Here is a 12,947-nt window from a genome sequence, read left to right as displayed (position 1 = left end):
TTTATCCCCAGTTGCAGGGTAATAATAATTGTTTTAGGATTGACCGGCCCTTGACACAGTGAAATATCAGGTAGTAACTGGTTAAATATCATATCACTGTATCTGTAACTGAAAGTGGGTTCTGGCTGCTCAAAACTCGAAGGCCAGTAAAGAGGCCAGGTTGATGGAAAGGAAAGTTTGCTTTATTTTGGATGCTGGCAACTGGCGGAGGGGTTGAATTCCCTCTGCCCACCCCCACCCCACCCCCACTGACAATCAGGGGCCAAGAGCATTTATAGACAGAGGGAGAAACAGCAGAAACAGTCAGACTATGCAGAAACAGCACACTCAGCTCTGACAGTCACCTTGAAACTGGTCATTGGTGGTCTGACCAGCGTTGTCTTCATTGCTTTAGGTACAGTTCATCTTCAGTTCCATGGTTCGTTCCCATTTCTTTGAGGCCAGTTCTCAGAACTGTGGCAGCTTGTCGCAAAGAGTCGGACACAACTGAGTGACTGAACTGAACTGAACTGATGTTGTGGCTACAGTCTGGTCATCATGTAGTTAATTTCTTCCATTCAGTGGGGGTCCAGTCTCTACAAGACAGCTCACAGGATATGGCTCAGAATATTGTCTATAGCCCTTGAGAAGGAACTAAAGGTCCTTGACTCTGCTTATTGACTAAACTATTACTATTTGATCTCCTTTGACTGTTTTCCTTTGTTTCTACATTTTCTCACTTCTCTGATTAAACTTATTCTTTGGCTAAAATTTTTCCACAGCCTAAAGGCAGGCTGAGGACATGGGAGGCAAGAACCATAGGGTCCTCCTCCACTTCATATGAAGAATAAATAAAAACCCAGATGGGAGAACACTGGTAAACCGATTTGCCCAATAATCAGTAATGCTTAGAACAAAGACATCACTAAGGTAAGAAAATGTTGGCATGTAAAAGAGAAAAGTCAGGGACAGGACTGTGAAGTCATTGAACGAAGAGGCTAGATTTTTGTTCCAGTAGAGTACAGAACTGCCCCTTACAAATGGTGAGTTGTATAGATATGCAAATAACCACTCTAAGGACATGTTTAGAGACCCTGATCCTAAGCCTCCTCTTCTCCCTGGCTATAAAACTCAGGTTTAACTGGTTAGTTGACTTCATTCTGCATGACCATGATATGATAAATAAAATTGAATGCCACAGAAAAAGAAACTCAGAACCAGATATAGAAATTCCCCTTGACTTACCTAAATTCACAGCATGACTGGGTAACATTAGTTATCCCCCTTTTAAGCCATCCTTCATCACCCACCCCTCCTAACAGTCCCCTGAAAGAGCTGATATTCTTTTCTTTTTAGCGTTCTTTTTTCTTTTTAAATTTCTTATTTGTTTATCTTTGCCTGCCCTGGGTCTTCATTGCAGTGTGCAGGCTTCTCATTGTGGTGGCTTCTAGAGCACGGACTCAGTTGCTCCACAGCACGTGAGATCTTCCAAGATGGGGGATCGAACCCGTGTCCCCTGCACTGGCCGGCAGATTCTTATCCACTGCACCGCCAGGAAAATCCAAAAGCTTGTATTCTGAATCTAGGTCTTCTGGAGAACTACCATGCTTCCATTGCCAACTTGCACAGTCACGTCCAACTCGTTGTGGCTCCTCTGTCCTTGGGATTTCCCAGGCAAGAATACTGGAGTGGGTTGCCATGTCCTCCAGGGGATCTTCCCGACCTAGGGACTGAACCCACATCTCCGGCATCTCCTGCACTTCAGGCAGGTTCTTAACCACTGAGCCATCAGGGAACTGCCATAGCTTTAGCAGGTAAGTAGCCCCCCAAAAGTGTCTTTTACCTAAGCCTAAGGAGAACACAGAATGAATATTATTACATAGGGTTTTCCACTACCGATAATACATTCTAGATTAAAGTGTATGTGTGTGCTTTTATTCTTCAGGTTACATAAGTTTTCCTTGCAAAGATGGGATGAGTCTTCTAAAGATACATGGCTTTGTTCGCATTTGGAGCAAGACTGGGCTAACTAAAGAGGGAGAAGCTCTTGTGGAAACAGTGGAAGCAGAGAAGGAAATCAGCCTGGCAGTGATCTCCAACTCTGAAGGATTTATCCGGGTTCTTCAGCTCAGCAACAGTATTACAAGTGTGGGTCTTACACATCGTGGAGAGAGACAAAGCTGTCTGCATGTAGCTCTGCAAAACAACAGCTGGTTGTTCACTGACCAGTTGTCCTACGGGGATGCTGAACAGTCGAAGGCCTTCCTGGACGCAGTCTGTCAAAACAAACCCCAGCCACCCAGGAAACACAATCGTGATTGGGGTGTTTTTGGTGGAAGGAACACACAGAAGGAAATGGACAAAACTCCATCTCACCAAGTCCGTGACAATCCCCGTGATGGACCCTTTAATACAGAAAAAGCAAATGAAACTCTCTCCCCTCTGAAGATGACTTTGTTCAAGTCAGCAACACTTGCCAGAACAGGACTCTTAGAAAATCAAGGAGCAAAGAGGGAAAAAATGCTATCACCTGCTCGAGAGATGAATGAAGCGTCCCTGAAAAAAAGTAACGCTGAACCTAACAAGAAATTGAAGACAGATTCCTTTGAGTATACAGAAAGTAACAAGGATGAACCGTCGCATTCAGAAGGTCAAGAAAAACTTAGAAATTCAACATGTGGCTCTACATGCAAGACCATCTCTACTGAAAATGCCAATCTAGCTCAGACTGTTGTTTCAATCCAGGCTCTCTCTTGCAAAACAGGTTTGGAGTTTCCATCAGAACAAATATATAGCCATGACGACCTAAGATGGGACGACCTTGACACTCACCCAGAACAATTCTGGCAAGGGTTCCCCAAAGTGGGGAACGAACACCTTACATGAATGCAATTTTACAGTCACTGTTTGTGATTCCCTCATTTGCTGATGATTTACTCATGAAGGGCATATCGTGGAAGAAAATTCCCTTTGATGCTTTTATTAGGTGCCTGACCCAGCTACTTGCTTTAAAAGATATTTGTAACCTGGAGGGCAAGAAAGAGCTACTTGTCTATATTAAAATTGCTATTTCAGCTGTTACAGAGACCTTCTCTGGCGACATGCAGAACGATGCTTACGAGTTTTTAGGGTACTGTTTAGAGCAGCTGAAAAAAGACATGGAAAAATTAAACATTGCTTTAAAGACTGAGAGGGAAACCGGGATGGAAATTCATCTTCGCAGATGCATACGGATAACGCTGCCTGCCAGACGTTTGTTAGTCCCGTTGTGGCTAACTTTGAGTTTGAATTGCAGCGCTCCATTATCTGTAAAGCCTGTGGACAGGTCATTCTCAAGACGGAGCCAAGTCATTATCTTTCTATCAACCCTCCCCAAGAAACAAAACTACAACTGTCCTCTATTCAGAATTCTTTTGATCTTTTCTTTAGGGCAGAAGACCTCGAGTACAACTGTAATGAATGCACCCACGAGACATCTGTTGCAATGCACAAATTCAGTAAGCTTCCCAGACTGCTCATCATCCATCTGAAACACTATAGCTGGTGAAGGATAACCAACCGGTTGCTATTGCTAAATTTTTAAGCTCATCTTCTCATCGCAGTGAGAGCACCAAGTTACCTTTTCCTACTGCCAGTAACACACCTACCTCCCAGGGACTCCAAAATGCTAGAAGTCTCTCCAGAGATGGTTTCTGAGATCCTCGCCCCATCGTCACCTTCAGAGAAGTTGATCTCAGAATCCAGCGATTCCTTGGCAAAGAATGCTGAACCACTAACATTCCAGAAGATCGTTGAAGGGTCAAACCAAGAACAGCAGCAGAGAGACGTGGAAAACGGTCCTAAACAGAATATAACAGCTTCAGAAAAGGCAGAAAAGGAGCTGCCAGCAGCTGACTCAGGGATGGATCAAGAACACACATGTCTCATGATCTGTGAAGATGCAAGTAAGTGAACTTACCAGCAGCCCACATCAAGTCTTGGAGAGGCTCAGCTCCAAGAGGTGCCTGAAGATACGGACCTTAAGAAATCTGACTGCCCGTGGACGCCGCTGAGAAAGCATCGTTGAAGACTTCCCCGCCTCCACTGCCGTCATGTCTAAATCAGAGTCTCCCAAAGAGCCCGAACAGCTGCGGAAGCTCTTCATCGGAGGATTGAGCTTTGAAACAACCGATGAGAGTCTGAGGAGCCGTTTTGAGTGATGGGGAACGCTCCCAGACTGTGTGGTAATGAGGGATCCAAACACCAAGCTCTCCAGAGGCCTCGGGTTTGTCACATACGCCAAGGTGGAGGAGGTGGATGCGGCCACGAATGCAAAGTGGATGGAAGAGTTGTGGAACCAAAGAGGGCCATGTCAAGAGAAGATTCTCAAAGAACTGGTGCCCACTTAACGGTGAAAAAGATTTTTGTTGGTGGCATTAAAGAAGACGCTGAAGAACATCACCCGAGAGATTATTTTGAACAGTATGGAAAAATTGAAGTAATTGAAATCATGACTGACCGAGGCAGTGGCAAAAAGAGAGGCTCTGATTTCGTAACCTTTGATGACCATGACTCTGTAGACAAGACTGTCATTCAGAAATACCGCACTGTGAACGGCCACAACTGTGAAGTGAGAAAAGCCCTGTCTAAGCAAGAGATGGCTAGTGCTTCACCCAGCCAGAGAGGTCGAAGCGGTTCTGGAAACTTTGGTGGCGGTCGTGGAGGTGGTTTTGGTGGGAATGACAACGTTGGTAGCGGAGGAAACTTCAGCGGTGGAGGTGGCTTTGGTGGCAGCCGTGATGTTGGCGGATACGGTGGCAGTGGGGATGGATAGAATGGAATTGGTGATGACGGAAGCAATTTTGGAGGTGGCGGAAGCTACAGTGATTTTGGCAATTACAGCAATCAGTCTTCAAATTCTGGACCCCTGAAAGGAGGAAACTTCGGAGGCAGAAGTTCTGGCCTCCAGTCTACGGCCATACCACCCTGAACGCGCCCGATCTCGTCTGATCTCGGAAGCGAAGCAGGGTCGGGCCTGGTTAGTACTTGGATGGGAGAAGTTCTGGCCCCTAGGGTGGTGAAGGCCAATACTTTGCCAAACCCCAAAACCAAGGTAGCTATGGTGGTTCCAGCAGCAGCAGTAGCTATGGCAGTGGCAGAAGGTTTTAATTACTGCCCGGAAACAAAGCTTAGCAGGAGAGGAGAGCCAGAGAAGCGACAGGGAAGCTACAGGTTACAACAGATTTGTGAACTCAGCCAAGCACAGTGGTGGCAGGGCCCAGCTGCTACAAAGAAGACATGTTTTAGACAATACTCATGTGTATGTGTACATCGAGGACTGCACTTGTGACTAATCGTATAACAGGTTATTTTAGTTTCTGTTCTGTGAAAAGTGTAAAGCATTCCAACAAAGGGTTTTACTGTAGATTTTTTTTTGCACCCATGCTATTGATTGCTAAATGTAATAGTCTGATCATGATGCTGAATAAATGTCTTTAAAAAAAAAAAAAGAAATCTGAGACAAGCAACGCATTCTTAGAGCTAGAAGTGGGCAGTGTCATGGAGTCCACTGAAGAGTTTTATAAGGCTCATGAAAACAGGATTCCAGAAAGATCTCAAGGCATGGCTGAACAACTGCAGCAGCAGGATTGGAAAAGAATCATCGAGGAATTCTCCCGACAGGAATCACCTCCAGGCGTTAGGGAGCTGGGTGCCCAGGAATACACAGAAAAGGACTTCCAGGATCGTCAGAAAGATGATAACAGGGACTCCCTCACTGCTTTGGGTGCTGGCACGAACCCTGGAATTTTAGACAGGGAGGACACAGAAACTGAAGCCCAAGGGTGAAAGGAAACACCGAGCGGCTCATCCGTGTCATCAGCCATCTCAGGAGCCCCCCAGATTCAGGCCAGCACATCAGCAATGTTTACGATTTTCAGAAGCAGGCCTGGTTCACATACCACGACCTAGTAGTATCAGAAATCCAAGAGTCCGTGATGCAGGAGGCTAGGCCTCACACTGGGTATATCTTCTTTTATATGCACGATGAGGTCTTTCAGGCGCTGTTGAGAAAGGCAAGGACCTCTCACTTAGAGTGGAGATAGGGGAGATCCCTCAGGAGGAATAAGAAAAAGATGACTCTGGACTTCCCTGGTGTCTCAGTGCATAAGAATCTGCCTGCCAGTGCAGGGGACGCAAGTTTGATTCCTGGTCCAGAAGATCCCGCGTGCTGCAGAACATCCAAGCCCATGGGTCACAGCTATTGAGCCTATGTTCTGGAGCCTGTGAGCCGCACCTGCTGACGCTCAAACATCTAGTGGTCACGCTCCACAGCTGGAGAAGCCACTGCAGTGAGATGTCTGCGCACCGCAGCTAGAGAGGAGCCCCTGCTCACCGCAACGAGAGAAAGCCTGCTCACAGCACCGAAGACCCAGAGCAACCAAAAAGTAAAAATAAACAAAAATTTAAAAAAGAAAGAAGGTTAAACTTTAAAAAAATAAGAAAGAAAGAGATGACTCTTGCACAAATCTGCTTGCCTGCTTCACCCAGCCCCTCTTCCTCCGTGGAAGGATGATTCTGAGCTCTACCCAGAGATGAGAAGACAAGGAGCTTCAGAGTAAAGTTCAAACAGAAACTCTTCTTATGGGAAATAACCATGCTAACTCTGCAGCAAACCCCGAAGCTCAAACTGAGATGGGTTGTCCTAGCCTGTGAGATTGGAAAATCGCTTTTCGTGTTAATGGGGTCGTTTCCAAAATGTTGGTCCTGCAGTGGCAGCAGTAGCCGGAGGCTGGTTAGAAATGAACCATCCTTGCCGGGGTCCAGCCTCGGCAGGATCCAGGGGGTGCCCTCAGGATGAACAGCATCGGCGAGAGAGAGAAGACACTTGAGACCAGCCTTGATAGGGCCAAGTCTGCGAGGGAGAGGGAGAGAGGGAGAGAGAGAAATGACCAGACGGGGGTGCAGAGAGTCTGGCAGAGTCTGGCAATGCTTTATTTTTTACCATAGCTTTTATACCCTAAATTAGTACATTTCTAAGGGGAAGATAGTTTAACATTACGTCGGCTTGTCCTTCACGAAACCAGGGTGTTTTCTGCATACCTCTTTGTTTATGAGGGTCTTGTACATTATCTTCTGGCCTGGGGGCCTATTAACATTTTATGCAGGTCAGGTGAATGTAAACCTATTTTCCGTTTTTATGGTGACCTTAACTGTAAGGTAGCAGTCTCATAGGGCAACAGTACAGAGTAGAAGTATAACCTTGTTAACACAAAAATTAATCCTTCTGCAGAAGTTGTCAGTTGCGTTTATCTAAGAAGTTTACCCCACACTGACTCTGCAACTTTGGTGAGGTAGCCTCTGCCTAGCACTCCTGGCTGACAATTAACAACCATCTCATTGGTACCACACTAGGGCTAAGTTCTTATTTCTCTAGATCTTTAACTATATTAACAATGGTTTCTATAACATAACCTTAGCACATTAAAGGCAAAAATACAGCAAGCAAAAACACAGCAAGCAAATCACAACCCAATAACCACCTATAGAATAATTTTTCTTATGTTTTCTAATAGGACTCCTTTACCCCTTAAAAAGGCTCTATATCTATTAGGGCTTTTATATAATCAGGTTCTTTATGCTATTTTATGATTAGGATATTATAAGCAATCATGCATATTAGTACCAAGCGCATAAATGCATTTGGCTAACAAATTACCAGCAAAGGAGTTTAAATTAAAACACTCCTTTCACCCTGAATAATCTCATAAAATACCACCACCTGGGAAACTTATTGATTAAAGTTCTAAATTGATTCTTATTTGGGAAGAGATCAGGGAAGGCCTTCTGCCTGTGTCACAGAAATTAGGGAGTAGTCTATTGAGGCAGGCATCAGAAAGACAGATATCATCTTTAAGGTGAGAGCCGGGGGCAGCTTTTAGAAATCCCTGAAAACCTGATTCGCCTTGCCTGTCAGGTTTTCTCCCTCATGACCTTGTCGTGGGTAGGATCTAGTGTGCTGGCTCCCAGCACATCCTGGATCCTGTTTCAGACCAGCTGAATCAGAAACTGGGGGCACGACTCAGTAATTGATGGAGATCTGGTGTTCCAGAAAATATAAGAGCCGCTGCTTTATTGTGAAGAGTATCATCGCATGTTTCACTAGTATATATATGAGTTGTTTGTTTTGTGTAAAGGATTTTTTTGTTTTATGTAAAGGATTTTAATTGTGTGTTTTCAAGTTCCTCACATGAATGCATACCTTTCCATTGTAAATGTGTTAAAACCCCAACCAATACATGTACCATTGACTGGGCTTCACAAAGTTTTGTGACTGATTACTGGTAAAATTTGCTATTTTACAGTACAATCAACTGTATTTTTACATTCTTGCAGGAATTGCAGGGAAATAATTAATGGGAAATTGAGTATATTAAAAAATTATGAGTTTGATTTTGAAAATTCAAAAGCATCTTAAAATGTTGCTGAAGTTATTAATATGAATAAGACTATAAATATTCATACACGTATAAAGTAATCTAGTAGCCAAGGCTTAAACAGTCTTACAGTGCTGAGTGTCAGTAGGTCATAGGAGTAAGGGTGTGAAAGTAGAGAGGCTTTTGTGAGTACAAAGAGAGAAAGTTCTGGTGAGGAAAAAAATAACTTATCCTGGTGGGAAATTCCCTGGGGTTCCAGTGGTTAGGACCTGGGGCTTTAACTGCCAGGGGCCCAGGTTCAATCCCTGGTCGGGGAACTAAGACAAAAAAAATGGGAAAAAAAAATCCTGGTGATGTATAAAATATGCGACAAGTTTATACAGTTAGATGCAAGAAAGAGGAGGTGGGGGAAAGCAAACAGAACTATGCACAAGGTTTTTTTAAGTATTATTTTTAGCATTTAAGGGGGAAAGACAGAAAGTACTGTATAAAAAAGAAACAAAATTTTTTAATTAAAAAAAAGAATTAGGTGGGCGGGGCAACTGGGCGGGAGAGGCGGGGCCAAGTGGGAGGGGCGGGCGGTCCACCGCGGCCCGGCCTTAAAGGCGCCGCGGCCGGCGGGGCGGGGGCGGTGCCCGCACTCGGGATCGCCCTCGGCTGCCGCGTGGTCGCATCCGAGAGACCACGGGGGGCTCCCCGCGCTCCCCGCTGCTCCTGCTGGCCGCCCTGATCGTCGCCCTGGCCCTGGCCGTGAGCCCCGCGGCCGCGCAGGGCCCTGGAGAGAGTCGCCTGCTGGGCGGCCTGACGGAGGCGGACGCCAACGAGGAGGGCGTGCAGGGGGCGCTGTCCCTTGCGGTCAGCGAGCTCAACAAGCGGAGCAACGACGCTTACCAGAGCCGCGCGACGCGCGTGGTGCGCGCCCGCAAGCAGGTCGTGTCGGGGACGGACTACACGTACCAGGTCCCAGGCCAGCTTAGACAGCTGTCCCTCCATGGCCAGCCGCACCTGAAGAGGGGGAAAGCTGTGCTCATTCCAGGTTGACGTCGTCCCATGGATGAACACCGTCAAGCTGCTGAAGTTTAGCTGCCAGGATTAATAGGGGGCTGCGTGTCAGACAGGCCACTGACCGCCTCTCACTCACGCCCCTGCAGAGCGCCCGCACCTGCGGTGGGTGACTGCCTACTGGCCGTGCCTGCCCCTGGCCGCCCACGCAGACACAGGCTCCTTGGGCTTTGTCTGATCTGCCAGGGGGCTCTAATTCGTGTCTTCCGTCTAACTGCTTTCCAAGTGCACGGTGCTCTGCTATTTTACTCAATAAAAGAGTAACAGCGGCTAAAAATAAATTTAAAAAAGAATTAAAAATAAGTAAAGGAATTTTTTTAAAAAAAGAAATAGAGACATGTCAGTAATTCCACTATTCGGATTTTGGTGTTGTCTTCCAGTCCTACATACATAACTACGAAATATAAATTTGTTTACATAGTTTAATGTCCAAAATAATATGCTTGTCACTGTGTCACCTCGCCTACTATGCTCTCTCTACTTCTCACATGTGTCTTTGACCTTCTTGGGCGTCACTGAAGGGCAGGGAAAGCAATAAAAGCAATAACTCTCTAGCAAAATTATCAGCCTACCCAGGCATGTTGTAAAGCCCTTTGCAAAGTAACAGCCAAGTTTTGTGAATGGAAATGAAGGGCTCAAGTCACATTCTGCTTTCCAAATCGTAACAAGTACAGAGGAATTAAAATGAAAAAATAAAGCAGTAACTCTAAAACCCATTGCATTTACAGATGCCACAAGAGGGAAGGCCATCAGTTCCAAGGTCAAAGTCTCCCTCACACCGGGATAGCACCACTGACCGGTGAAGCCAGAGGTGGAGTCACACACGCTGATTTACATAAACGAACCTTGACGGCAGTGAGTTTAAAGAAAACTCCTGGGCTTCGTGGATACCAGAGATCTGGAACATCCGATGATTCCCTGGATGCTTGATTTTCATTTAGCCCCTTTATATACAATGTCATTTCCTCTCTCAGGTCCTCACCCATGACTTCACAAGGCCTCCTAGCTTCCCTCCCAGATCTTCCCTCCACACCCACATCCTCTGCTCCTTTGCCTCCAGTTATCTTTGCCTTCTTGTGCATTTCTTGTCTTCTCCCCCAGGGCACTGTCAACTGTAAAGAAAGCTCAATATCCAAAAAAGAAAGTCGTGGTAAGCTGTCATCTTTTATTTATTTTACTTGTTGATTTACAGTGTTGGGTTCATTTCTGCTCTAGAGCGAAGCGATTCAGTTATACATATATGCAGTCTTTTTCATATTCTTCTCCATTATGGTTTATCCCAGGATGTTGAATATGGTTTCCTGGGCTCTGCAGTAGGACGTTGTTGTTTGTCCATCCTATATACAGTCGTTTGCATCTGCTAATCTGAGACTCCCCGCCTACCCCTCTCCCACCTCTCAGCCCCCATGGCAACCACATGGGGGTTGCCCATGTGTCTGCTCTCTGTGCTGTGAGTCTGGTTTTGTTTCATAGATATGTTCATTTGTGTCATAGTTTAGATTGCACAAGTAAGTGATACATGATATTTTCTTTCTCTGTCTGATTCATTTCACTTTGTGTGATACTCTCTATCCGGATCTCTGCAAATGGCATTATTTCACTCTTTTTTATGGCTGAGTAAACTCTGGGAGTTGGCAATGGATAGGGAAGCCTGGTGTGCTGCAGGCCACTCTTTGCTGGGGTTGCAAAGAGTCGGACACCACTGAGCAACTGAACTGCACTGAACTGAATATTCCATTGTATGTATGTACCACATCTTTATCCATTGATCTGGTGATGGACACTTAGGTTGCTTCCATGTCTTGGCTATTGTAAATAGTGCTGTTGTGAACACAGGGGTGCATGTATCTCTTCAAATTATCATTTTGTCTGACTATATGCCCAGGAGTGGGATTGCTGGATCATGTCGCAGCTCTATGTTTAATTTTTTGAGGAATCTCCATACTGTTTTCTATAGTGGCTGTGCCAATTTACATTCCCGTGAACAGTGTAGGAGGGTTTCCTTTTCTCCACACTCTTTTCAGTGTTTGTTATTTGTAGATTTTTTTTTTTTTTTGGAGGGGGCAGGTGGGATATTAGTTCCCCAACCAGGGATCGAACTTGTGCCCCCTGCTGTGGAAGCTGGACCACCAGGGAAGTCCCCACGGCAAGAACTGTAAATGCAGGTACAAAGTTTATTATTAGAGGCACAGCTCGGCAACACGTGGGAGGGAGGGCACAGAGAGACGTTCTGTGTAGCTGAGGCAGAACCAAGGCAGAGAGGCACACCCAGAGACAGGACGTGGTGTTCTGGAGAGGAGGCGTGCAGTCAGAGGCAGTTAAGTCGTTTACATAGGACAGGTCTTCGGGTCTTTGTTTACCTTTAGCCAATGATCTGACTCTTTTCCCACACTTGACCTACCCTGGGACCCTCCCCTGGGGCGCACATGCACCCCTCAGCTGAAACGAATCTCAAAGTGCAGGCTTCTGGGAGAAGCAAGACCCATTATTCAACATTGTGTGTGTTCAGCCACTAAGTCCTGAATCTTTGCGACCTCATGGGCTGCGGCACGCCAGGCCTCCCCGTCCTTCACTATCTCCCAGAGTTTGCTCAAACCCATGTCCATCAAGTTAGTGATGCCATCCAACCATCTCACCTTCTGTCGTCCCCTTCTCCTCCTGCCCTCAATCTTTCCCAGCATCAGGGTCTTTTCCAGAGTTGGTTCTTCGCCCCAGGTGGCCAAATACTCATTATGGCCTGGCATCATCCTCTGATTTTTTGACCCCATGAAGGCTTTTGCACGTGTGTGGTGCTGGAGAAGACTCGTGAGAGTCCCTTAGACAACAAGGAGATCAAACCATTCAGTCCTAAAGAAAATCATTGGAAGGGCTGATGCTGAAGCTGAAGCTCCAATACTTTGACCACCTGATGTGAAGAGCCAACTTGTTAGAAAAGACCCTCATGCTGGGAAAGATTGAAGGCACAAGGAGAAGGGGGTGGCAGAGGATGAGATGGTTGGATGGCATCACCGATTCAATGGACATTAATTTGGGTAAACTCTGGGAGATAGTGAAGGACCGGGGAGCCTGGTATGCTGCAGCCCATGGGGTTAGAGAGTCAGATACAACTTAGCAACTGAACAACTTTGTCTCCCTTGCCCCAAGGATGGGAGGTGAGTGATCTCTTAATGTTTTTACAGGGTTTACTCCAAGTCTTGTTGCCAAAAAAAATGCCTGATGTCTGGTAATTTACCCTATTCCCACTGCTGGTTTTTATACTGAGGTGGAGATCTCGAAAGGGAGACAGGAGAATGTAGTCCTGGAGCCCGCTGGTCTCTTGCTTCAGGAAATGTAAACAGGGGGCTGCTAATGAATGCAAGGCCCCAGGAGGTGTGAGCAGTTGTAAATGCCTAGCCTGGGGCCACCCCCTGCCTCAGGAGCACTCCAGTCACTGTCCATAACTGTTTCCCTTGATAATATTTTCTTACTCAATTTATTGTCTAATCCAAATTT

At 46.0% G+C, this 12,947-nt stretch overlaps 1 protein-coding gene and 2 pseudogenes across 2 annotated transcripts; all 3 read left to right on the top strand.

Annotated features, from left to right (window-relative positions):
* The first annotated feature begins 1,953 nt into the window (after positions 1-1,953).
* Positions 1,954-6,062, top strand: USP29 (ubiquitin specific peptidase 29). Its single transcript, XM_043435658.1, is given in 8 exon segments — positions 1,954-2,850; positions 2,853-3,177; positions 3,180-3,515; positions 3,518-3,636; positions 3,638-3,923; positions 4,539-4,778; positions 5,498-5,797; positions 5,800-6,062. Coding segments are annotated over 8 exon segments (2,766 nt in total).
* Positions 4,022-5,278, top strand: LOC122420053 (annotated as a pseudogene).
* A 166-nt stretch (positions 6,063-6,228) lies between the features above and the next one.
* LOC122420516 lies at positions 6,229-9,732 on the top strand (annotated as a pseudogene). The gene is made up of 2 exons (XR_006263302.1): positions 6,229-6,242; positions 8,999-9,732. The product of XR_006263302.1 is annotated as a cystatin-C-like (transcript).
* The last annotated feature ends 3,215 nt before the right edge of the window (positions 9,733-12,947 follow it).

The sequence above is a fragment of the Cervus canadensis genome, chromosome 18 (genome assembly GCF_019320065.1).
Source record: "Cervus canadensis isolate Bull #8, Minnesota chromosome 18, ASM1932006v1, whole genome shotgun sequence".
NCBI classification, from domain to species: Eukaryota; Metazoa; Chordata; class Mammalia; order Artiodactyla; family Cervidae; genus Cervus; species Cervus canadensis.
The sequence above is the reverse complement of the archived record's forward strand: the minus strand, read 5'-3'. Positions and strand labels throughout refer to the sequence as shown.